This window comes from Lonchura striata, chromosome 27 (assembly GCF_050655825.1).
Source record: "Lonchura striata isolate lonStrDom1 chromosome 27, ASM5065582v1, whole genome shotgun sequence".
NCBI lineage: Eukaryota > Metazoa > Chordata > Aves > Passeriformes > Estrildidae > Lonchura > Lonchura striata.
The window spans coordinates 10,099,838-10,123,922 of NC_140729.1; the positions used below are offsets into that span (position 1 = coordinate 10,099,838).

General features: G+C 53.8%; 2 protein-coding genes across 6 annotated transcripts; one reads left to right on the top strand and one right to left on the bottom strand.

Moving 5' to 3' along the window:
• CCDC43 (coiled-coil domain containing 43) lies at positions 1-8,688 on the bottom strand. The gene is made up of 5 exons (XM_021539886.4): positions 8,449-8,688; positions 5,708-5,795; positions 3,321-3,456; positions 2,718-2,773; positions 1-1,413 (listed from the first exon to the last, which is right to left on the bottom strand). Exons 1-5 carry the CDS (start codon positions 8,677-8,679, stop codon positions 1,226-1,228), a joined length of 699 nt encoding a protein of 232 aa, XP_021395561.1. The 5' UTR covers positions 8,680-8,688; the 3' UTR covers positions 1-1,225.
• Positions 8,689-8,906: 218 nt separating this feature from the next.
• Positions 8,907-22,114, top strand: DBF4B (DBF4B-CDC7 kinase regulatory subunit). 5 transcript variants are annotated; one of them, XM_085562065.1, is made up of 12 exons: positions 8,907-9,068; positions 9,792-9,968; positions 11,923-12,114; positions 13,439-13,489; positions 14,100-14,169; positions 15,013-15,083; positions 15,779-15,815; positions 17,686-17,728; positions 18,596-18,709; positions 18,873-18,999; positions 19,627-19,736; positions 20,234-22,114. In XM_085562065.1, exons 4-12 carry the CDS (start codon positions 13,478-13,480, stop codon positions 21,609-21,611), a joined length of 1,962 nt encoding a protein of 653 aa, XP_085418191.1. In that variant the 5' UTR covers positions 8,907-9,068; positions 9,792-9,968; positions 11,923-12,114; positions 13,439-13,477; the 3' UTR covers positions 21,612-22,114. The 5 variants fall into 5 exon arrangements, with proteins under 5 accessions (XP_085418191.1, XP_085418185.1, XP_085418187.1 ...); XM_085562059.1 differs by lacking the exon at positions 9,792-9,968; XM_085562061.1 differs by lacking the exons at positions 14,100-14,169; positions 15,013-15,083; positions 15,779-15,815.
• Positions 22,115-24,085: the final 1,971 nt, after the last annotated feature.

Below are 24,085 nucleotides of genomic sequence, written 5' to 3' on the forward strand. Positions count from 1 at the left end.
TTCTTGGCCAATCAAGATTTATTATTCAAGTCCAAAGACAAAGCAGTTGGAAACTCACACACACACAGAGCAGCAGCTTGAGGGGGAGGCCTAGCCCTGGAGTCAGCGCGGTGCTGAAAATGGCACTGGGTTGGGCATCCTGGGACTGCAGGAGCACAGGAGCTCAGCACAGGTCACCTCACAGCAAGCAGGCACCCAGAGCATGCTGCAGCACAGAGCCCAGGCACACCCGTTCCTCCCACAGCCCCTCCTTGCCCCTCAGTTCACAGGACTAGTGTTCTCCTTCCTCAAGTGGGCAACACCATCACAAAAAGGCTGGAGTAGCAGGGATGAGCCCTTTGGAGGGAGAAGGAGCATTCAGGAGGAGCACTGCAGTTCCTGACAGCAGCTGTGCCCAATGGGCAGTGATCCCCAGTGCATTTCCTGCTCACCCTGCTTGTGCCAAACCAGCTTCAGAGCTTCACCCTGGCAACAGCCATGGAAGTAACAATCCACGTTCACCCCACAGAACATTGGGGAGCACCATTTTCCAGCTCTCTGGAGTCTTAAAACTGCGTTAGGAGTGTGGTTTGCTGCTGCTGAGGCCAATGCTCCTGCCTGGGCGGTGTTTCCCTCACTCACAGTCCACAGGTAATGGAGTCACATCACTGCAGCTCACCTCCATTTCACACATCTCACTCCTCTGCTGCAGCCCCGCTCTGTGCTGATCTCAGCTCCAGTCCTGCTCCCCCGGCCCAGCCCGAGCAGGGCCAGAGCGTTGGCCTCAGCAGTGCAAACACAGGGATTTGCAAAGATATTTTTTCAAGGCTTGTGTCAATGAATTCATGTGTGCCTTGGGGCAGCGTGTCCTGGCTCGTGGCAGGACAAGCTCAGCTCAAGCCTTGGCCAGTGCAGGGGCAGTTCCTACACCATGCTCTGCTCCCAGGTGGTCAGAAGTAAAAATGGATCAATTTAACAATATGACATAATCACTTCACCTTTCTTTGGTACAGACACTGGCCACAAGCACTGACTGGGACACTGATACCACAAGCACAGGGCACACTGAGTCCAGGAGCTGCTCAGAGATTCTGTTCTGCTATGTAACAAAACAAAACAAGAAAAAAAAGGCACCGCTTCCCAAGAACTGCTCCTGGCCACGTGCCTGGAATTCTTGCTGCTTTTTAAACACACACCATATTCAGAATTAATTTTATCCTTTGAGAGTCCAACTGGAAATCACCAGCTACCGCTTCCGCTCGCCTTTCTGTGTTCGTTTCTTCTCCTTCTCCTTCCGTTCCTGCTTGGCCAGCTTGTCCTTCTCCCGCTGCAGTTTATCCTGCTCTTTCTTCTTCTGGAACTCATCCCGCAGCAGCTCCCGCTCCAGCTTCCTGGCGTTCAGGACATCCTCCACATTGGTGTTTCGGAACAGCGCTGGGGCGGGCTAAGGCCGACAACGCTCTGGCTGAGGTCACGGGAGAAGGTGCCTTGGCACATGGGAAGTTTGTTCTACCTCCCCCCTCACCTTCTGACTCCCTATTTCCTCACCAGGCAGGTAAGGAATTGGGAAATGGGGAATGCAGAAAGGAGAAGCAATCTCTCTTGCTTTTTCAGAAAGAAAAGTCAGGTTGGAAAAACACCCACTCCTAGAGAAGGAAGTGTCTGGAGCACAAGTCCGATAAGGAGTGGGAAAAGGAGCTGGGGGGGGCTCAGCCTGGAGAAGAGGAGGCTCGGGGGGGACCTTCTCACTCTCCAAAACTCTCTGACAGGAGGGGACAGCCAGGTGGGGACCAGGCTCTGCTCCCAGGGAACAGGGACAGGACAAGAGGTAACAGCCTCAAGTTATGCCAGGAGAGGCTTAGGTTGGATATTGGAAAAACTACTTCACAGAAAGGGTGGTCAGGCATTGGCACCTGGGGACAGGAGTTAGTGGTGGCCTTGGCAGTGATGGGGGAGTGGTTGGACTCAATCCCAGAGGGTTCTTCCAACCTTAGTGATTCTATGTTTTTTCCTAGAAAAATGAGGTTGCCTACTGGTTCTTAAGACTGATGTGTAAAAATACATGTCAAACCCCTACAAACCTGAAAGGAAGCAAACACACAGGGCACAGCCTCGAGTGGGTTCACTGCAGCTCTGTGTGACACGTCTGAATACATACATATGTGTACATACATGCGTGTATGTGCAGACAGACACGTACACACTTGTCCCTAACATAGGAACAAGAATAACTTAGGTTTCATATTTAATTATGTGATAAAACCTGCTTCCTTCTTAAATTTGCCAGTTGGGAGCTCAAGGATGGCCCCAATTCTGAGACAGACACAGGCCCCTTGGTCCTGCCCACCCTGAGTGTTCAGCTGCACCATGGCCTGCCAAGCTTCATTCCTAACACGATTTCCCTCTCTGAACACCAGTTAACATTAACCTGATGTTCTGGGAGCACTGTCCTTATCAATAAGCATGTTCTATGAAGTTACAAAAAGGTGGAAGAGGGAAAGAGGGGAGGAGAAGGAAATGAATGGCAGGGTTTGTGTGAGTGCTGCACACAGAGCACACGGACTGTCACTTTGAGCAAGGTCAGGGTACACAGAGAGGAAAAACAACCCCCAAGCTTAAAAGGTGGCCCTACAGAAACAGGGAGACTAGCACAGGGAGAGAAGGATGGGAAACTCACCATGAAGGCTGCCTGCACTCACCAGGCAAGCAGCCTGGGTCACCAGGAATTCAAAGGATACATTTTTCTGATCCAATATTTACAGCTGTCGTCAATCCATCCTGTTCATCCCCACCAGTGAGAGAATTAAGGAAACAAAGACATTAGTAATGATCTTGTGCCTCTCTACAGCCACACTTCACTCAAATAACAGCCTTATAAAGCCAGGAAGAAGCAGCTGGACTCTCACAGACCAGGTATGCACAGCTCCCACCCTCAGCTCCTGCTGCTCCAGGGCCAGATGCAGTTGCCTACGATTCACTCTGCTGGGCAGGGAAGAACTCACTCTTCAGCACCACGAAGAGTTAACTTCTAACCCTCCCACTCCACACACTCTCTGTAAAGGATTATTTCAGCAGATTTCTCCTGGGAAATCAAGAGAGAAACTCAGCACCAGCTGCTGAGGGATGGGGGCATTCACTGCTCTCCTGCCACACACCTGGGCTGGGCAAAGTGCCACAGCTACGTGCTGGTGGGAACAAACACCCTCCCAGGAGCATCTGCTCGCAGCACTCCACAAACAAGGAGCTTCCATGCTTTGTCCATGGCAGTTATTTTATCCAAGGAAGACTGCAAGGCTTCCCCAGCTCTCCTCAGGGCCCTGAGCAGTGCAGGAAAAGGATATTCCTCCTCGTCGGTCACATTGGCATACTGGGCCAGGAGAGCAGCCTTCCTCTGCTTCTCCTCCTGGGACACCTCCTTGGGCTTCACCACTATCCTGGCCTGCTTCTCCATCATGCTGGCGATGGCCTGGACCTCATCTGGCAGGAGAGGAGTGACAGTGTCAGCCCAGGCCACAGACACGGCCACCGAGCCCCTGGTGTCACTGCCTCCTCCCACCCAGCCCGTGTCCTGCAGGGACATTGTCCTGGGGAAATGCACCCACCCAAAGGGAGACATCCAAAAACACCCCCGAGCTTCTCCCAAGGGCACTAGCGGTGCTGGCAAAGCCAGCTGCTTTGGGGAATTCCAGCTGGCATCTGGGAGAGATGGAGCTGCTGAGGAGCCACCACGGGGCTGGCTAGGGCCAGCATGGGGCTGACACCCTGAGGTGATGGGGCTTCTCTCTTGGAGGGGGAATTCCCTGTGCTGCACCCAGCCACCACAGACACTGTTATTCCTGGAGTAAGGGAAGTTTCACAATGAAACTGGAATCAGTCAGGCTCTGGCTAATGAAAATCCATTTGACTCCAAATCACATTCTCTTCCACTTCAAAGCAGCTTAATAAGTTTACTTAAATATGTACTTAATCCCCATCAAAGAGAAATTCTGAAAACCTGGAGTGAGGGATCAGTTCCATGCTCTCCCTTTCTTTCCAACCAAGAGAGACCAACAGCTGATTTATGTTTTAACACTGAAATTCCACTGCCACTTCCTAAAATGACATCTGGGTTTTGATGCCAGTTTTTTTTAGTCTGTTAATCATTTATCCTCAGGACTCTGGTATTCTGAGTGGATACACAGTTCAGTGGGGATTTATCCTTGTATGGAACCCCACTGATAAAATTTCACCCTGGAATTCCACGAACCTAGACACACTGTGCTGCCTTTTGATAATAAGAAAAATCCCTGTGGGTGAGCACTGGCAGGAGCAGGAGGAGCCCAGCAGCAGCTCCAGCAACCCCAGTCACTTGTCCTAAATAGGAATTTATTTTACTTAATGTATGGAACAGCACTAACTTCTCCCTATCCCCAGCCAAAGGCAAGGTCAGACCAAGAGCAGACTTCCAGGATTTCTGGGAAAGCCACTGAGCTGCTGAGTGGTGGAGCTGCTGTGTCCATGCAGGGGGTGAAGCAGAGGGGGATGCTGGGGCTGGTGCAGTGACCAGGGACGTGCTGCCAGAGCCATTCCTGGGTGACACCGGGCACTGACAATGTGCTGTTCACAACCAGAGGCAACAAGAAAATGCCAAGCAAACAAAACGGAGGATTTACACCAAAGGGACGTTCCATTGTCACAACCTCCTGTCAGGCCTGTGCCACTGCAATGTCACTGATCCGTGCTTGAACCACAAATCCTCCCAGCACAGCTCCACTGCATCCAGAGCCCTGCACAGGGACCAGGACAAACCCCACACACGGACAAGGCCAGGTCTTGGCTCCCAGCTGAGGACAAGGGATGGGTTCAGGAAGGGGACACAGGCACAGTGGGGCTGGGGAAGGAGCAGTGACAGTTTATCCACAGCCTCACAGAGCTTCCTCCAGCAAGCATTCATGGAAAAAAAAAAAGAGTTGTAAGGGAAAATGCTGGAAGAGGAAATACAGACATGTGAGTGGGGTCAGCAGCAGGGACAGCCCAGCTCTCCACAGGGGCACTGCAGTTGTACAAACCAGCTCCTTTCCAGACTGCCACCGACAGAAGCAGCACAGGTTTCTAGACCATAATAGCTGCAGTGTCAGCACTGAGCAGAGACAGCCCTGGATGTGCTGGGAAAGGAGGTTTCTGAAAAAACCACAGAATGCTTTGGGCTGAAGCTTAATGACCATTTAATCAGAAAAGAAAAATCCTACAGAAGAAGAAAAACACACACAAAAAAACCTGCACCAAAACCACACACACGGCGGTGGGGGGAGGAGAACACAAACAAAACAAAAATTAACAAAAAAACCAAACTAAAACAAACAATCAAAAAAAATAACTACCACAAAAAAACCTGATGCTAAACCAAAAAAACAACAGAAGGCCAAAACCCCATAAACAAGAAAAAAAAAAACAAAAAAAAACAAAAAAAAAACCAACCAACCAAAAAGACCCAAAACACTTCCCCTGCAGGATGATGAACCCAAAGAGCAGCAAATGCTGGGGCAGCCCAAAGTGAAGCTGCTCATTCCCATGCCAGATGAAAGAGTAAATGAGCAGCAATGGAGTGAGAGGCAGGTCAGACCTGCAGCCATGGGGCAGCACTGGTTTAACTCCTACCAGGACAAACACAAAATTCCCTTTGAGCTGAGCCCTGCAGGTCACCCCACACTGAGACCAGGGCACAGCACCCCAAGGCACAGCACTCTACCTTCTTTTTCCTCTTTGGAATCAACGACCTGGGAGTCAGACCACCTCTCCACAACCTCCCTGCACACATCGTTCAAGAGATCTTCTTCCTAGAAAGGGAAAAGAGACTCCTCAGACTTGAAACAGCACCAGTCAGACAAGAAAAGCAGCAGCTACAAAGGATCTGCACACCCAACAGTCAGCTCAGAAACAGCTTTTCACCTCAAGCCTGCCTGTTACACACAGGACTCTGGTTTCCCTGGGATGACACAACCACACCGTGCCTGGTCACTGTGCACACGGACAGCTCTGACACAAGGATGGCTGTGCAGGTGCCACGGCCCTGCCCACACCCAGGAGGCCATTGGGGGTCTTGGCTCCCAAAGCCTCCAGTCCTGCATCCTCTCTCTTCCTGAGCAAGGCCACAGGGAAGTGACTCAGTGCTACCTCCATGCCAAGCTCACTAAAGGGAGTAAATTACATGGGATATAAGTCAGGGCCAGTGCAGGGCTGGAACCCCTGTGCTGGTGCTGACAGACCATCACCTCCCACCTGCAGGGACATCCTGGTCCCCCTTGACCTGTCTGGAACATTAAACACAGAAGTGGCAGTGGGACACATCCCCCTGCTCCAGCAGGGGCTCCTCCAGGGGCTGCAGGGGAATCTCTGCTCCAGCAGATCTCCAGGGGCTGCAGGGGCACTGCTGCCTCGCCATGGTCTCACCACAGAACCTCAGGGGAATCCCAGCCATGGTGCCTGGAGCAGCTCCTGGCCCTGCAGAGCTGCTCCTCTCTCCAGCTGTACTCCTGAAGGTGGCTTTTTCCCCTGCTAAAATTTGTTACCTAAAGGTGCTGGATGTCTTCGAGCTGACTGGCATTTGCTCCATGGAACAAAGGAGAGCCAAACACCACAAATGGGGGTCACAGAGCTCAGGGGCCACCACCAAGTATTTTCAAAAAACAAGAAATTATCTTGGTTTGGCATGCAGTAAATACAGAGAAAAATCAACCATAGAAAATACAAGTGAGGTGGATTCTGTATGGTTTAAAGAGAAGAACTGGACAGAAAGATAACTCATTTTTAAGTTTCTTGATTAGGAATGGTAGAAAATCACTAGTGCAAGACATGATCAGGACTGAGGAACCATAGACATGAGAGCAGATGTCACCTGAGATGTCAGCTTATTTTAATAAGGTTTGTGAAACACAAACAAGTGAACAAAAAAATCCCCTGTAATTTGTGTATGGAACTATGAGAAGGGACTTGGCAAGAAACCCCCCAAATTCACCAAATAAAACACTGTTTCAAAAGTCAGTACAGAAATAAGCACAGAGTCTAAAAATAAAGAAACAAAAAAGATATTAAAAAAGAACAGACTACAAAGAGTAATTACAAAGTCTGAGGGTTCAAGAGACAAATATGTTTTACAGGAAAGGCAGAAAAATCAAAGTGAGCCAGAAACTGCAAACGAGGCTCAACTCAGCTGTGGCTGTGGCGTGACTGGGGCAGGCCTGGACTGGAGGGACATGGGAACCCCAGAGCTGCTCAGTCCTGGCAGCAGCACCACAGAAAGGAGCTCAGCACTGAGCAGGAAGGAGAAACTGCAGAAAAAAAACAGAATATCAGGAAAGGGGAACATCAGTGGCAAGGCCAGGCAGCACTGCTCAGCCAGGACACACTTCCCAGGCCTGGAGTGGGCCAGGCACAGTGACAGGGATGGAATGAAGTCTGGTAATTACAGGGAGCTTAATTAACCTTGACTACTGCAGAGCAGCACTTTGCAAAGACATCTGGCTCCATCCCTCAGGATGCAACCTTTGGTTTTCCAGCTCTTTCACGCTCAAAGCTGCACTGCCACAGCTGAAGGAGCTCACTGCTGTGCCCCAGGGTGGGTGGGGACAGGGCCGGCAGGGGAGGGTGCTCTGACTTTTAAGAAACCCTAAAAGTGGAATGGCACAGTCAGTGCACAGAAGGAACGGTGTCATACCTGTCATAACAAAAAGCTGATTGTACCCGCCCAGTCCCTCTGGGTTTTGTGCTCCCACACTGATATTTTGGGAGGAAATCAGCGACAGCCGCTGAGCAGACAGTTCCCAACATCAGCACTACTCATGACTTAACATTTTACATTATGAAGCATCCATTTATAAAAAATCCCGGGACACAGCCACTGCAAAAATCATACAAGGAGGATTACCGAAGAGAAATTCCTCCCTGCTCTCTCCCGGCTCCCGGGAATCTGGCAAGAGCAGAAGCAAGCCCTGCCCACCCACGGCTGTTCCTGTCCGTCCCAGCCCAGCGGGATCCGATTCCTGACGGACAAGGCGTGTGTGAGGCAGGAGAGCACCGCCCCAACCTCCTGCCAGAGGATTTACCATTCAAAGTCACCTCTGGACGCCCACCTGGCGCTGCCAGGCCGCCCAGCTCGCGGTGAACGCTGCACCCAAACTGAGGGATCCCTGTGCTCCCCACGAACAGCCCCTTCCTCAGAGCTTCCATCAGCCCGAGCCTGCCGCAAAACCCCTCCCCACACAACACCGAAAACCCCGCAAGGCTGGCGGGTGGGGGCATTAGGAGCCCTGGGAGTGGGTGCGCTCCCAGTTCGGGGGTACCGCGCTCCGGGAAGCGGCTGACGCGGCAGGGCTGCGGGGAGCCGCCCGCGGAGGCCGCAGCGCCCCGGCGGGAGCGCGGCGCGTCCACCGGGGCGGGGCGGACGGCGAGACCCCGCCGGCCCGGGGCCGCGGAGCGACCCCCGCCCCTCACCAGGCAGGCGGCCAGCACGGCCCGCAGCGCCTCCAGCCGCTCCTCGTCGCTCTCCTCCTCCCGCAGCAGCCCCTCGATGTAGGCGCCGTACACGGCGCGGTCCAGCCCCAGCGCGTCCAGCCGCGCCGCGAGCCAGGCCGGGAAGGGCGGCGGCTCCGGGAGCAGGATGGGGGCCGGCATCGGGATCGCGACCGGGAGCGGCGCCGCGCCCGCCCCGCCGGGCGCCGCCATCTTGGGCCTGCAGAGGGAGGGGACGGCGGCCGCGGCGGGACAAGCTTGTGGCGCCGGCGGAGCGGAGGGAGCGGGAGCGGGGCCGGTGCGGCCGTGCCCGGACGGGAGCGGCGGGGCCGGGCGGGCGGCCCGGTGTGCTCCGTGTGCGCCCTTGGCACAGCCGCTCCTTCCCCCGGAGAGCGGCTTCGCGGCGAGCGGCGCGTCCCTGCGCGGCCGCCGTGAGGGGCGGGGCGGCGGCGGAATTTAAACGCGGAGGAGCGGCGGGCCCGGGCAGGGCCATGGCCGGCGCGGCCTCCCCGCGGCCCCTCCGCGGACAGTCCTTCTACCTGGACCTGCCGAGCGGCCGCAGCGCCCGGCAGCTGGCGGAGGCCATCGGGCGGCTCGGGGGGGTGAGCGCGGGCCGGGGTGACCCGGGGCCGTGAGGGGTCCCTGGCAGTGGGGGCGGTCTATGGGGGTGTCTTGGGGCGGCCTCGCCCCTTCTCTGACTCTGCTCATTTTTCAGTGTTCCCTGATTTCCTTGTTTTCCCGGTGGCCGGTTCCTCCCCCCGCGGCCGGAGCCCCGGGGGGCTGCTGGGGGTCGCCCCCATCCCCTTCCCTCCCACCATCCCGGGGGTTCCCGGTGCCTGCTCCGGCGGGGCTGGGGGGACTGCTGTGTTTATGTTTCACCTCTGGTTCCCTCCTGCCCTATTGTCTGTGGAGCTGCTTGCCCAGTTCTTCCCTTTCTCCTTTATTTTTCTAAAACTGTTTATGTTCTCCTGGGGACAGCGCCTCTTTCCCTCCCACCATCCCGGGTGTTCTTGGCTGCCTGCTCGGGCCGGGGCTGGTGACCACCGTGAGAGCCGCTCCCTGGCCATGGAGGCGCTTCCAGTGATGGTCACTCGGTCCTGGAGCGCTTCCCGGGGGCTGGGCGCTGACTGCGGCTCCAGGGTGGTAACTGGATGTGGGGTGATGGGTGCCCCTGGTGCGTGCTTCCCCCTCATCGCTGACAACAGCCTGTGGCACTTGAATCTTTTAGGGAGATTGTGGGACTTCCGAATGGAATTCAACATAGGGTAAAGTAGGGAAATGCTAACCAAGGTTCTTATGGTGTGCTTTTATCACTGCTTGCCCAGAAAAGCCATCTGGACCCTTTTCCCTGGGAAGCTGTTATTTGGGTCAAGCCCTGTGGCATCCTTCATGGCCTCCAGGCTTCTTTGCTGCTGATATTCCTCATCAATTCCTTATCTCCTGTCCCAAAGCCCTTCAAAAAGTAGCATCATCTCAGTCCCTCAAGCTGGAGCTGAGCATGGGTTTGTACCTGTTGTTCATCTTTCAGCCTCCTTATTGCTCTTGTGCGCAGCTTGGTTCTAGCAGTTGCTACTGTTTATTTTCAAGCCCTTTAATTTCTCTGAGGTGATCATCTCATGTAACCTCAAAACTTAAATCCTACAATGTACACCCTTACTATTGTTACTGTTAGTAATAAAGGAATGGGGTTATTTTTGGGTTAAGAATGATTTATTATATAGATAAATATTAGTTTTAGAGGTCGTGAGATTTTAAGGGAGTAATTTGTTGGTTATAATTCAAGAGTAGTTATAAGTTTTTTGTTACAAGATAATGTATTATTTTTTTTAACTAATAGATGTTACAAGGTTTATTTTTGCCTTTTTAACTTATCTTAATTTTGTTGTACTGTGGATACTTTTGTCTAGTGGGCTTCTATTTTACATGTACACATATTCTTTTATTATAACTTCTAAACTCTTAGTTTATTCTATACGACTATACCTCTATGTTATAAACTTCACTATCTTATTAATATAGTTTCTTACTTACTTAAGGCATATCTTTCTTACAACTATAGCAATGTAAGTTTATTATTTTTCTGCTTAATGTGTGTGTATTGTATTTTTATATAAATCTAAGCTTCTTCTAAGGCTATAGATCAAATCCTTCAGTGTTTGTGGAAGTTTTTGTTTTTCTGATTCCCACGCACACAGTGTAAAATCTTAATTCTTGCTGATGCTGTATCCCTTCAGCCCTGAGCAGATGCTGGCTGCATACACACGTGGGGAAGGTGTTTTCCCTTTCATGGATTGCACCTTTGTCCTGAACTTGCTGGTTTCTCTCTGCCCTCCCCCAGATGTGCCACCCACTCTTGGAACATCTCTTTCCCAGCTGGGCATCCTCAAGTCTGAGAACCCCATGCTCCCAGCAGACAGTTACTCCTCTATGCAGCTGCTGTGTTACTTGGAAATAATCTTAGACTTTGACCATCCCACACACCATCCTGACCCTCCCTCTCTGAAATTAGGTCCTCTGGCAGTGGAGCTCTCATTCCTCTGCTTTCTGTGGAGATACTGACCTACATCACAGCCACTGTCCGTGGAGCAGCTCCTTGGCAGCAATATCTGAGCCCAAGTTCTGTGTGTAATTCAGGACCCAGGACATCCTGTGGCCTTGGGCTTGCATGTGGCACCTGGAACTTGGCATGGGGCTGGTGGCACTCTGGAGTGTCATTTGGATGGGGAGGTTGTGATTGCCTCTCTTCTGTGCCTGCAGCACAGCCTGCAGTAACCCTTGTGGCACTTCACACCCACTTTATGGTTTGGGAATCTCCACCTACAGGGATTCTGCAATGGAGCAGAACCAGCTTGTTCAGCAGCTGTTATTTTGGGCTGCCCAGATCTTTATCTTCCTGAGGGCTTCACACCTGGGCCCTGTGACTCTCTGCCCCCTGCACAGATTCTGAGAAGCCAAGTCATTATTGGCTTACGATATCATTAGTGTCCAAACTTTTGGGTTTCCACCTCTTTCCTGTGCAAAGGTGTGTGTATGTTGCATCTCTCTGGTTCCCTCCTGCCCTGTTGTCTGTGGAGCTGCTTGCTCAGTTATTCACTTTCTCCTTTATTTTTCTAAAACTGGTTATGTTCTCCTGAGGACAGAGCTCCTCCAGGCTGATCTATGATGTCCAGACCCTTTTCCTCAGATGTTGGGTTTTTTTTTGAAAGCACTGTGTGAGGAGTAGGTGGTGGTGACAGTCAGGGATGTCTGGATCTGAATTTCTGGTGACTATTTGCAGTAAATCTCTAGGGCATCACAGGATCTCCTGGTCAGTATGGAAGGAAAGAAGGAATGTGATTGCTGCCAGCAGCCCCTGGCTGTGTGGGGGTTGAGCCAGGGCCAGCAGCTTTGTTTAGCAGGGCTCTGTCAGCTCGGGCTCAGACACTTGCAGAGCTGCTCTGTTCTCTCTCGCTGCAGGTGACCGAAAGCTTCCTCAGCAAAGAAGTCACCTGCGTGGTGTCCAGCAACAGAGAGGCCAAGCGGGGCCAGGCCAGGGCTCGGGAGGAGAAGCAGAACAGCCCAGCTGCAGAAGGCACAAAATCCACGAGCTCAGTGCCTGCTGCCCCCAAAGGGACCCCAGCCAGACCTCGCCAGAAGCCACCGTCCACTGTAAGAGCTATAAGTTTGTCCAAGGGGTCTGTAAGGTAGAATCTGCAGCCAGCTTTGGAAGGTGGAGTTGTTCCTGCTCTGAGCAAATATTCTGTGTGGATTATTCCCTGCTCTGTTCCCGTTTCCCTGGCTGCCCCTATTCATACTCTTGTTGGTTGTGTCTGTCATCTCTGTCTCCTCAAATGTCCATGTCACAGCTTTGGGCTATAATGAAGGAAATCTGCTAGTATGGCAGGGGATGTGGAGGCTGGCTTCATGAGGGAACAGGCAGAAGTGTGGTGAGAAAAAACAGAGAAATATAGACAGGGAAAACCATTGCAGACTCTTGGTACTCACAGTCACAGGGCAAGGCCCCTGTACCCTGGGAGGAGATCCATGAGGGCCTCCTGCAGGAAGGGGCTTTTCCTGGCCCCATTTGCCTGTTGGGGCTGGGCTTTCTGCTCAGAAATGCCTGTGGCCAAACTCCAACATCCCACCTTGAATGTGGTGTCTGCTGGAAGCTGTGGCTGGGAAAGGCAGCTGCCGCAGTCCAGGCCTGAGGAATCTGCCAGCTGGAGCTGAACCACCTGCAGTGGGAAACCTGAGCTGCAGAGGTTTCTCCCCATTTTGGTCCCCTGTCCTGGCTCCCAGCACTGTCCCTTGTCTTACAAAGAGCTGAACCAATCTGCTGAGACTGTTGGTTCAGTGTTCCTAACCCTGGCCTGCATGTTGAGATGCCTGGAGAACAGGAGGCTCAAGTGGACCTGATCTGCCTACAGCTCCTTGATGGGAGGTTGTAGCCAGATGGGGCTTGGTCTTCTTCCAGGTAACAAGTGACAGGGCAAGGGAAAACAGCCTCAAGTTGTGCTGGGCAGGTTTAGATTGGATGTTAGTGAAAACTCCTTCATGGAAAGGCTTCTCCAACCCTGGCACAGCTGCCCAGGGCAGTGGTGGAGTCCCCATCCCTGGAGGAATTGAAAAACTCTGTGGGTGTCGCACTTGGGGACGTGGGTCAGTGGTGACCTTGGCCGTGCTGGGGAGGGGCTGGACTTGATGACCTCACAGGGCTTTTCCAGCCTGAACAATTCCATGATGCAGCAGACAGTTTGCAAGCTAAATTGCTGCTTCCTCTTGGCTCACTCTGGAGCCTTCATTTCCCTGCTGGTCAATAATTCCAAGCCTTGGCTGGTGCTGGTGGTGCAGCTGAGTGGTCCTCTCTGCAGTTTGCCTTCTCTGAAAGGCACTTTCCCCTGGCAGAGATGAGCCCAGCAGAGTGAGGGCATCCCCAGGGAGCATTGCTCTCCAGCTCTTTGCCGTGACCTGTTAGTGTCTCTTCTCTCCACAGGCGCTGCTGAGCCGGGGGAAGGAGCTGCTGAACAAGGCCATGAAGAACCAGGTGAGCAGCTTTGGATGGGCTCTGCTGGGGCTGGGTGTGCTCAGAGCTCTGCTGAGAGAGCAGAACCAATGCCAGCCTTCCTGCAGAGCCCCCGCCTTGCTGACAGAGCAGATCCTGGGGCAAGGAAAGGCACAAAACAGTTGCTTGTGGCCTGCAGAATGTTGTGTAGTGCTCCTGGTCACTGCTGTTTCTGGAGCCATGTCATCCAGTGTTGTACCTCTGAGGCCTGTCCCAGTCATCTGGGTGCTCAACACAAGAGAATTATTAACACAAGGCCTGTTGTTAGATGAATTTTTAGCCTAAGAAGAACTAAAGCAATGTAGCTGGGGCAAAAGGCTCCCCTGTAGTCCTTTCCCTGAGGCCACAAGTGGCCAGATAAATCTCAGTGCCCACTTAGAAGCCGTTGTAGCAGGGATGAAACATTCGCCCAAGATGCTGCTATTAATTTGGGATGGATAAAGCATGAGCTCGATCCTTTACTGCTGTGCCCTGATTTTAATAACAGCCACGCTCTGCTCTGTCAGTTGGGCAGCAGGAAGGGCTCTGAGCTCAGTTTAGAGCTGCACGTGGCTGTGCTTTGAGCTGTGCTTTGCCAAACCTCTCTGTGCAGGACTCCTGCAGTGGCAGCAGCATCCTCGCCAACGCTCGCCTGTGGGGAGTCCAGATCCTGCATGTGGATGGTATCCTTCACTGTGGGGTGCAAGGAGGCTGCTGGTAATGAGGGATTTTGGAGACAGGTGGAGCAGAGGTGATGTAAGAGTAGCAGAACAGAAGGAAGAAATTGCAAACAAATATCCTGGAGTGATGCCATCCTGGCCGGGCCGGGTCTGCCCTCAAACACCAGATTTGTGTGTACAGAATGTGCCGCTGTCACATTTGCAACTGCAAACACAGGCTACATAGTCATGTACTGAGGGTGGAACATTAGGAAATGTCAATATCTTGGTCAGTATCTCAATTTTTTCCAAAAAGACCATTTTTACTAATTAACCTGGAAGTACAATCATGATACAGGCAGGATTTGGTTGGGTTTAATTAGGAAGTGCTGGTGTCTGAGGACCTGTTCTGGAAGGCACCTCCTGTCCCTGTGATGGATGGGGAGGGGGTGATGGGAAAGGCAGATGGTGGAACTCTGCTACTAATAATAGGTGTGGAGTAAAAGGCTCCTGAGTGTCTGATGACAGTGACATACAGCTGTGGCTGAGCCTGTCTGGATCCTGTCCCTGGGCTCTGCTCAGCCTCTGGGGCTGCCAGACCTTGGGCTCTGCTCTGTGTGCTGCACAGCCCCTGCCAGGGTCTCCTTCCCACAGAGCCCCAGCAGCCTCCAGCTCTGCTGGAGAGCAAATGAGGGGCTGTCCCTCAAAGTTCTCTTGGCTTCATCTTGGACCATTCCCTGGGGGAGAAGTTGTGCCAGGGGCTGCAGGCTCCAGCTTTTCCCAGTGCCATGGGGAGTGCTCTGCAGTCTGAGGGGAACAGCTCCCTTCCCTGGCTGAGCTTTGGCTCTTTGACATCCCACGTGCCAGAAATGTTGTCTTATGCCCAGCAGCTGCTGCGAGCCATCTCAGGAGCAAGAAAACAGTGCCAGAAGACAGAGGTAACCACTTACCTGCAGCCAATTTCAGGAGTTCAGGGTTCCTGGGCAGCTTTGAACAGTTCTTGTAGCAGCTTCAGTGCCAGTGGGTCAGTCAGGGGGATGCTGAATCCAATCTGGTGCTTGTGTTAGTGATGAAGATGAAAAGATTCAAAGAATTTTTATTTTTATAAAGTTGTGGGTAAATCCAGATGAGAATGAGGCAGCTGTTGCTAAGTATCAGCATTCATAGCACAGCTAATATTGACTTTGACCCTAAGGGTCATGGTTTAACCCCAGATGGCAACTCAGACTCACACAGCCACCCTCTGGGATCCTCCTGGGATGGGGAGAGAACTGGGAGAGACAAAGTGAAAAAGTTTATGAATTGAGATAAAGATGATTTAGTAGGGAAAGCAAAAACCACACACATGAGCAAAGTGAAGTAAGATGATGATGATGTGGCTGGTACACTGGCTCACCAAAGGATTGGTTAATGCATTGGAGAGATCAGAGGGGAGGTGGGTTGTAAGGACAGGGCACGGCAGCCTTTATGTTGTATTTCAACTAACCCTGGGTAACTTGAGAGACAGAATGAGGGGAGGTGCTCTAGGTGGTACAGGAGCTCTGAAGTGGTGAGTGAGGCTGCTGCTCTGGGATCAGCAACTGCAGCTCTGCTTGTGCTGCTCCCATGCTGAATATGTCCCTTTTTTCTCTAGGTGAAATGCCCTGCCTCCAAATCCAAAATTCACAAAGGTAGGCCTGGAAGTTGTGCTGCTGTTTATGCTCAGACGTGGAGCTGCTTGGAGAAGCCTCATTTAGAATTTGAAATACATCAAAACCTTTGACAATCCCAAAATCTGCCAACTCTTTAAGTAGTTCCCCTTGAATGGGTTCTGTTACTCCTTGTTGGAGTCTGGCTGCAGCCTCCCAGGACAGCTGGGGACCTTTGATTTCACACTGTGTTTGAAAATCCTAAAAAAGCCTTTCCTGCCAGTTCCCAGAATCCCAAGGTACCTGAGACAGCACTGCTGCACATTGAATCCAGCAGCTTAAAGGAGGTTTTGAGGAATAATGCATCCTGCAGAGGAGAGCGTGTTCCTCCCAGCCCACTCACTTCTGCTGGGCTGAGATGTGCTGCTGAGACACTGAGCTGGGGATGGCTCTGCCAGGGAGGAGGGAGCAGGAACAGCCAGGTTCTCATCTGCAATTAGACAGGAGCCAATTGTGCTGCTGAAATTGGCACTGGTGACATTTGACTGCGTGCGTCGGTTTGGAGCAGGCTCCAACCTGGACGGTGTGTGAGACACTTGGGGGCTATTTCCCAGTTTGGGGTGAAAGGAAGGTGCTGAAGAAAGGCTCAAGAAGCTGTTGGATGTGGCAAATTGTGCCTGCGAGCTCTGAGACCTGTGCTGGGCACACTCTGAGCCTGGCCTGGGGTCTTGTAGTGCCATCAGAGCCGTTTGTCACTGCTGGGATCACTCAGGACCCATGCACCCATCTGAGCTGGATCTGGGGCCTGCACGTGGCCTCTCTCTCAGAAGTGCTGAGCATTTGGCAGTGTTTGCATGGAAAAAACTTGATCCTGTACTGAAATAGCAGCTTCAGTGACGTAGCAGCACATTTGAGGCAAGCAGAGGGTGAGGCTGGTAAGGACAGGTGGGTTCAGCCTTTCTGGGGAAGGAGGGTGAAATATCTCTGGAAAAAATAGCATTGAGTGCTAGGATCACAAGAAAACAAAACTCCTCGCCTTTTAGAGGCTGTGAGGGAGGCGGGATAGGCTTGGTTTCAGGGTCAGGCAGATGCCTTGTGGGAACACCTTGGTGTTTTTTGTTTCTTAGCCAGATCAGGACTCGGGTTTCCAAGGTGAGCGTAATGTGAGTGGAACATACCTGCAGGACAGGAGGGACCTTGGAGCCTCCCCTCCCAGCCTGGCTCTGAAAACATTTTCCCTCAATGCACTGCTGAGACTCTTTTGCTCTTTTCATGCTCTCCAAAGGAAGCAAAGCTGCTGTGTGCCCTCCTTTAGAACTGATACTGCTCTCAAGTAGTGTCCTGGTGCCAGGCTTGGCTGGCAGCACCTTGGTTTGTCTCCAGCATGTCTTGCTGCTTTGACAGCACCATCCTGGCCTGAGCCAGGGTGGTGAGCCAGGTTCTGCACTTGAGGCAGGGTGAATGGAGGAAAAGGTGCTGGAAGTTGTTGCAGAGCTCTGAGCCAGTGCAGCAGCAGCTGCTGCAGTTCCTGAGTTCCCTTCTCATACTCAGTGGCATGTTGTGGAGGGGGTTGTGTGACAATTCTTGTGATTGGAGTCAGAAGGCTCGGGGTTAGGCCAGTGGCTCTATGGCTGAGGAGGCAGTAAAGATGTGAGGGGATGGCTGAATACCGTTTCAAAGGTGAAGTGTCCCATGGTTGGGCTGCCTAGGGTTTGGTCACCCCACTGCACACTTGGGGCCAGGGGTGTTGAGGATCACCTGAAGAGCTGTTTTGTCTGTGCTTGGCCACCACTTGGCATTCACCAGTGCCAGAAGTTCTGATGCACTCAGATCTGGAGCCCAGTTCTCTTGGGGAATGAGTGACTAAGTAGGGAATTTGGCCAGGAAAACTAACCAGGTTTCTCTCTGGCAGGAAAATTGAAGCCCCCTTTTCTGAAAGTTGAAGACCAGAGCAGGTAAACTAGACCTTCCTAAATATCCTACCCTAAAACCTGGGGGTCTCTCCTTCACTAGTTTCATTCCCAGGGACTGTTCTGCCTATGAGGCAAAGCCTTGCTTCTCTGCAGACCCTGTTCCACCCTGGGAAGTTGACTCTCTCCTAGAGGGATGCAGGTGGAGTTTAGAGAAACAATCCAGGTGTCTTGTGTGTCAGGGAGAAAAAAGGTGTTAAACGAGACTTGACAGCAGTTTCCTTCCATGTGTGATCCTTAGCAGGTTACTTAATCCCCCCAAGCCCTCGGCAGTGAGGAGTGAGATTGAAGCCCAGGAGGTCAGGGCCTGTAACTTGAGGACAGCCTTGGGCACAGGGGACCTGATCCCTATGGTGTTTCTGAGGAGTCTGTAACTCTACCAGCATCCACAGGGCCAATTAATTATTCCAAAGGCAACATTTAAGGCATCTCAATTAAGAGTCAAATACTGGGGTTTACATGCTGCATGCAATGAAATGTGAGGGGAGAGATTGTGGCCTGGGAATCAAAACCCTCTGTGCAGTGGGGTAGCTGGAAGTACTGCACTGCTCTGCCCTGGGGAAAAAGGTGGAATTTGGGCTGAGCAGGCAAACTTGCCTTCTGTCCAAAACATGCTCCATTGGGGCTGTTACTGGGAACTGGGTTTAACACTTTAACTGTGTTAAATTAAATGAGAATTTCATTCTCATATGAAGTCAGAAATGGGAACTCTGGCACAGCCACAGGAGAGCACTGGGCAGCATCTCATTGTAAATGAGGTGTCACCTTGAGCCCCTCCAGGCTAGAGGAGGGACAGCTCTGAAGCCTTGCTAGCACTGCCATGAGTCTGATATTCTGATCTGCTGCTTCCAGGCAATTCCGGCCCTTCCATCACCAGTTCCAAAGCTTTCCTGACCTCAACTTCCTGGCACCCAAAAGCTCCAGCCCATTTGAGCCTCTGAAAAACTTCAATTCCTGCCAAGCCAGGTAGGCTGCAGGTCCTTCTGTGCAAGTGTTTAACCCCACTCTCACTGCTTGTTCCTGGGCTCTGGGAACCACCTGTCTGTGGGCACAAGGAGCCCTGTGCTGGTCCCTGCTGGGGTGCAGGCAGCTCAGGCAGGGTGAGGTGACCCTGTGCTGTTCCTTGCAGGGTTGCTGAAGGCTGTGCCCTGCACAGTGCCGGGGGGAAAAGCCCCCACTCCACACACGTCACCGTGCCCAGGAAAAGGAGGGGGTTTTGTGAGTGCTGCCAAGAGACCTTTGAAGAGCTGCAGAAGGTAAAGGTTCCCCTGGGACCTGGTTCCTTGCAAGAGTTATGGGGGGAGCTCAGAGGTTTTGTTAATCACGTCATACCTGTTAGCACTATGAGCTCCTCCGGGAGGAATTGCTGCATCCAGCAGGATCTGCCCCTGAGATGGGAACGTGGTATATCTGTTTGCCCAGACCAGCAGGTCAGAGCACAGGGGGTTTGAGGGATGGAGCACAACATGCTCCTCTCTTGGGGTGCAAGAGCCTCAAGGATCATCCTATTGCATGGTCCATAACGTGAAGAGGCTGTTCCATGGCAGCCATGGGGCACAGGCAGATTGAAAAGGTGGGAGGAGGTTTTTTATTTCCTGGAAGGTGCCAAGTAAGGGGCTTTCAGAGCCCAGCTGTTAGTGCCAGACAGTGGTGGTGGAGTCTATTTCCTGCTGCTGGGGAGGCTGTGGGCTGCCCTTGGATCCAGACACAGCCTCCTCATCAGCAGGAACAGGGAACAGGACACTGTGTGTTTCCAAACCTGGCAGATATTGGCTCTGTCCCTTTGCCCTCTGGTCTGTTAGGCTGTAGGAAGTGCCTGTTACTGCAAATTCCCCTCCTGGCAAAGCTTTGAGTGTTGTTAAAGGGCCTCTGCCACCTTCCAGCATCTCCAGAGTCCCCAGCACCAGAGGTTTGCCCAGGACAGCTCCCAGTACATCCCTGTGGACCGTGTCATCTCCCAGCTCACCAACAGCTTTGTGGAGTGGTCAGCCAAGTGAGTCTGGGGACCTGGGAACTCCTGGAGCCCAAGGGCAGCAGGGTGCTGCATGGCACATCCATGGAATGGGGTCCCTGTGCCTGGGAGTCAGAGGCTGAAGCAGGACGAACTTGGCACCTGCTGGGCAAAGCTTAGACAAACCATGGGAGATGTTCCTGCATTTCCATGGGATTTCTCCTTCAGGGAGCTCCTCATAGACTCCTAGTGCCTCCTAAACTAGAAGGGCAGCTGAGCCTACTCTTCTGTCCCTGAGTCTGACTCAAACCCTGCTGCTCTGTATCCCCCCTGTACCTGGGCACTGGGATGAAGAGGCTGAGATCCCTTGTGCTGCCCATCTCTGCCAGCAGCAGAGTCATTCTGAGCCTCACCATGCTAAAAGTGCTTTCCTGCTCCTGAGCAAGGGCTGCAAACACCCTGCCCTGCAGGAGAGGCCCTGTCTCCCTGGGGGGAGTGCTGCTGGGGCTGGGCGAGCATTAACTGATGGTTTCTCTTAGGGTGCCCTGGTCCTGCCTGGCAGATGAACGTGTAGTGCCTCAAGCACACAGCACTGGAGAAATGCACCTGCTGCCAGCAGAGCTGGGAAAGGAAGGGGAGCAGCCTGAGCAGGGTGCTGTGGAACTAGTAATGGATACAGAACTGGATCATGGCCTGAAGAGCCAGAGACATTCCCCCTGCCTGCCCAGGGACAGGATCAGAGATCCCAGAGGAGGAGGGGGCTTGTCAAAGCACAGCTCCCTGCAGCTGCCAAGAGGAGCAGGGCTCAGCAGAGGGGTCTGTGCTGCCCGTGCTACCATGGGGGAGGCTGGGCCGGGGGCTTCAGGTTTCGGCTTGGCTCCTGAGCTGGGCTGGGGGCCTCATGCAGCACCCACTCCTGTCAGAGAGGCAATGGCTTCTTCATCTGAACCTCATACACAGCCTGGGGCTGTCAGCCACCCTCCCCAAGCACAGCCTGCCTCCAGGAAGCGCCAGCTGTGCTCCAGACAGAGCTCCCAGGTGGGAAAGAGGCCCAGGCTGGAGCTGGGGTTTGGCCTCTCCCCTCTGGGTGAGCAGATGGAGCGGGTGGGTGGTGGGATGGGGGCACAGGGTGCAGGGCAGGTGTCTGAGCCAGCCCTGCCCCCAGTGCTGGGGGCTGGCAGCCTGCCCCTGGGCACAGAGCTCTCCAGCAGACCTTACAGCTCCCTTGCTGTGGATCTGCGCCTGTGTGAGAGCCCTGGGGACCCTGTATCCCAGCCAGGAGCCCCGGGAGCTGCAGCTGCAGGTTTGGAACCTGGGGAGGCAGCTGTGGCCAGCACTGTCAGCGAGTGTGGCTGGAGCAGGGAGAGACCCCAAGGGAGGCAGTGCCGAGGGGACAGTGACAACACACCCAGGAACGGGAGCAGGCCTGGCCTGGAGAGCACAGCGAGCAGGACCAGCTGCCCTGCTGGCTGCCTGCCCTCTCCCACACTGCCTGTGGCTGCAGCCAGATGTTGCTGCTCACTCCGTGTCAGGGCAGCAGAAGCAGCCCCAGGAGCTCCCCACGTGCCCAGGCAGGGCACGGAGCGGGCACAGAGCCCCGGCCTCCTCCCGCCTGCTCCCCAGAGCCCAGGGGCTGCTCACACCTCCAGCAGGAGCTCCTCAGGCTCAGGCTGGGATGTGCAGCTGCTCCCCAGCCTCTCAGGTGTCCATGGCTGCAGGATCCCAGCTGTGGACAGGGTCTTGCTCCAGCAGAGACATGTCAGTGTGAGGGACAGCGGGTGCAAGTCCCAGCTCTGCTCCATGCTGAAGGAGTCAGAGCTGGCCTGGGCAGGCCGAGAGGACAAGAACTGCAGGAACTTCTGCACAGAGACCAGAGGAGCCTCTTTCCCTATACCTGGGACGCTGTTTGGCAGCTAAAGCCACCTCCAGGTTGCTCTCTAGAGCCTCGGTGTGAGCTGAGAAGGGGCTGGGGCAGGATTTACCAAGACATCTTCTGTGCCAGGACCAGGAGGCACATCCCAGAGTGAGGGCAGCACTGGCAGCCTGGGCAGCTCTCCTGGTGGGAACTGATGGGGATGCAGTGGCTTCCCTGTCCTTGACTCTGATCTTCCCTCTCTGCTGGCACGTTTGGAGCCAGCAGCTTCCTCAAAGTCCTCACAGACACTGACACAGTGGTGCCTCTGGAAGCCTCTCTTCAGAGCCAATGTGCTCTTTGCCCTTCAGAGGGAGAGCAGAGCCTGTTCCTCCTCTCATAGTCCCCAGAGCTGCAGAGACTTGGGACAAGAGGGTCACGGGGGTGAGATTTGTGCTCCTCATGTGGTCTGGGCATTGTCTTTGCATATTTGCATGTGGTTTTAACTTGTTTGAGGTTTTTTTTACAAACTTTTGAACTTTGAAATAAAATGGAGGGATAAGATTCTGCTCTGCCTTACTGTGGGTAGAATGTGTCTGGGAGCAGGAGCAGAGCAGTAGGGGTTGAGGGAGGAAGCTTTGTTGAAAGGGGTCTGTGGGCAATGGGCACCATGCTGAAGGGGGCACAGGGGTTTGTCCAGCCCCAGAACACCACCCCAAATGTGGTTTGCCAGAGGAGTGTGGCCAGCAGGTGCTGGGAAGCTGTTGTACCCAGTGCAGGGGTGCTGCCCAGCAAGGAGGGGTGTGGAGAAACTGGAGAGCCTGTTCACCTCTCCTGGGTGTGGGGCCAAGGGATGGACATCAGGGCTGGGCTGGCTGAGAGGATGTTCTGGAGTGTCTAAAAGCAACCTGTGGCTTCTTGAAGGGTAGTTCCAAGCAGAGTGGAGCCAGTCCTTCTGTGGCACCAAGCTGCTTCCAGGTGCAGGTTGGAAAAAAGAAAGGTTCAGGGCCCAGCAGGGTGGGACAACCCTGGACCAGGCACCCAGAGGAGTGGGGTCTGTCTGTCCTTGGAGATGTTCAGTCCTTGAGTGAAGGACAACACTCCCTCCTTACTCCAGGCTCAAAGGGAAGGCTTGAAGTGGGATTGTGTAGTGCAAGCAGGGACTTGGGACACACAAGGCTTCAGAGGTTCCTCCTGAGCTAAATCCTTCTCCAGTGCAACAGCCACACTCCCGTTCTTTACCTGCTGCAGCCCCTCTAATGGTGGGCTGATCACAACTGTGGCAAGAGCTGAACCCCACTGGGCTCCACTGCCATGGAGATGTCCCTGCAACCACAGGCAGGAAGGTGATCCCTGGGAAAGGGGCTTGGAGCACCAACCAGCCACTGGCCTGGAGTGCTCAGCCTCCTGGAGGGAGTGCCCAGCTCTGTGCCCCTGACAGCAGAGAGTGCCCTGGGGACAGGAATGCCCTCCCCCCCAGGCCCACCAGAGCTCCAAGTGACCCCTGTGGAGACTGGGATACCTCACGGTATTGAGCTGACCGGGGAGATCAGCAGTTTCCTTTCACCAAGCCTGGCCCTTCCAGGGAGGGGAGAGGGACCCCCAAGTGCCATCTGCCCCCTCCTCATGCTGACCAGTGACTTACACCATGGAGTCCCTGCCCTGGGGGAGTGAAGCAGTTGCTTCATAGCCCCTTGGAGACCCTCTAGGCCCTGGATCAGGTGTTCAGGCTGGAGATACAGAATCTTGAAATGGTTTGGGTTGGAGGGGACTTAAAAATCATCCAGGGACAGGGACACCTTCCACTAGAACAGCTATTCCCTGGTACTGGGTGTAGCTCCAGCCTCCTGAGCACCTCTTTGTCCCTGTGGTGCTGAGGAGCACCAGAAGGGCCCTGGAGGGACTGTCCCCCTCAGGTGGCAGTCTCAGAGCTCCTAAGGAGCCAAGCAGGTGCTGGATCATCTCTGCTGCACCTGATGCTGCAGTTCCTCCCCTTGCTGCACGGAGGAAGAGGAAGGTCCAAGTGGAGCAGGTCCCAGTTTGGAAGCCCTGCCTGCCCCATGCTGATCTGTCTGTAAAGGACCATTTGGCAGCCAGGAACCCTGAGTGTGGCTGAGGAGGTGCTTCCTGGAGCCTGTTCCTGTGGAGCCCCCAGAGCCCCCGTGGGAGACGTCCCTGTGTGTGAGTGCCAGCCCCCACCTCATGGCCTGGGTGGGCTCAAGGCCCCCAGTCTGAGCATGGCCCTCAACTCTTCCCCTGCTCAAACCAGGCTGAGATGCTGCTGCCTCTCAGCTTTCAGCTCCTCTGCCAGCACTGGGGCCGAGCTGCAGAGGGGCTTGCTGGAGCTTTAACACAAAATGGGCCAAAAAGGTCCAAAAAATTGTCCCGGAGGAGGGTGAGGGATGTGAACTGGGAGTTGAGAGCCCCTAGCTTGCTAGTCTGGGGGAGCTCCAGGGCTTTCCCAGGGCAGCTAAGCCCCTGTGCCCTGGTCAGACACAGGCAGAGGTTGCCCATTGCCTCCACAGGGAGCCTGAGCACC

Bases quoted from the DNA above. Each gene is read 5' to 3' on its own strand.
- CCDC43 (XM_021539886.4), bottom strand. From the start codon at position 8,679: ATGGCGGCGCCCGGCGGGGCGGGCGCGGCGCCGCTCCCGGTCGCGATC. The intron at 5,796-8,448 runs GTGAGGGGCGGG...TTCCCTTTCTAG, and splicing joins CCGTGCTGGCCGCCTGCCTG to GAAGAAGATCTCTTGAACGA. The intron at 1,414-2,717 runs GTATCCTTTGAA...AGCCCGCCCCAG, and splicing joins AAATATTGGATCAGAAAAAT to CGCTGTTCCGAAACACCAAT.
- DBF4B (XM_085562059.1), top strand. From the start codon at position 8,958: ATGGCCGGCGCGGCCTCCCCGCGGCCCCTCCGCGGACAGTCCTTCTAC. The intron at 9,069-11,922 runs GTGAGCGCGGGC...CTCTCGCTGCAG, and splicing joins CCATCGGGCGGCTCGGGGGG to GTGACCGAAAGCTTCCTCAG. The intron at 18,710-18,872 runs GTAGGCTGCAGG...TGTTCCTTGCAG, and splicing joins TTCAATTCCTGCCAAGCCAG to GGTTGCTGAAGGCTGTGCCC.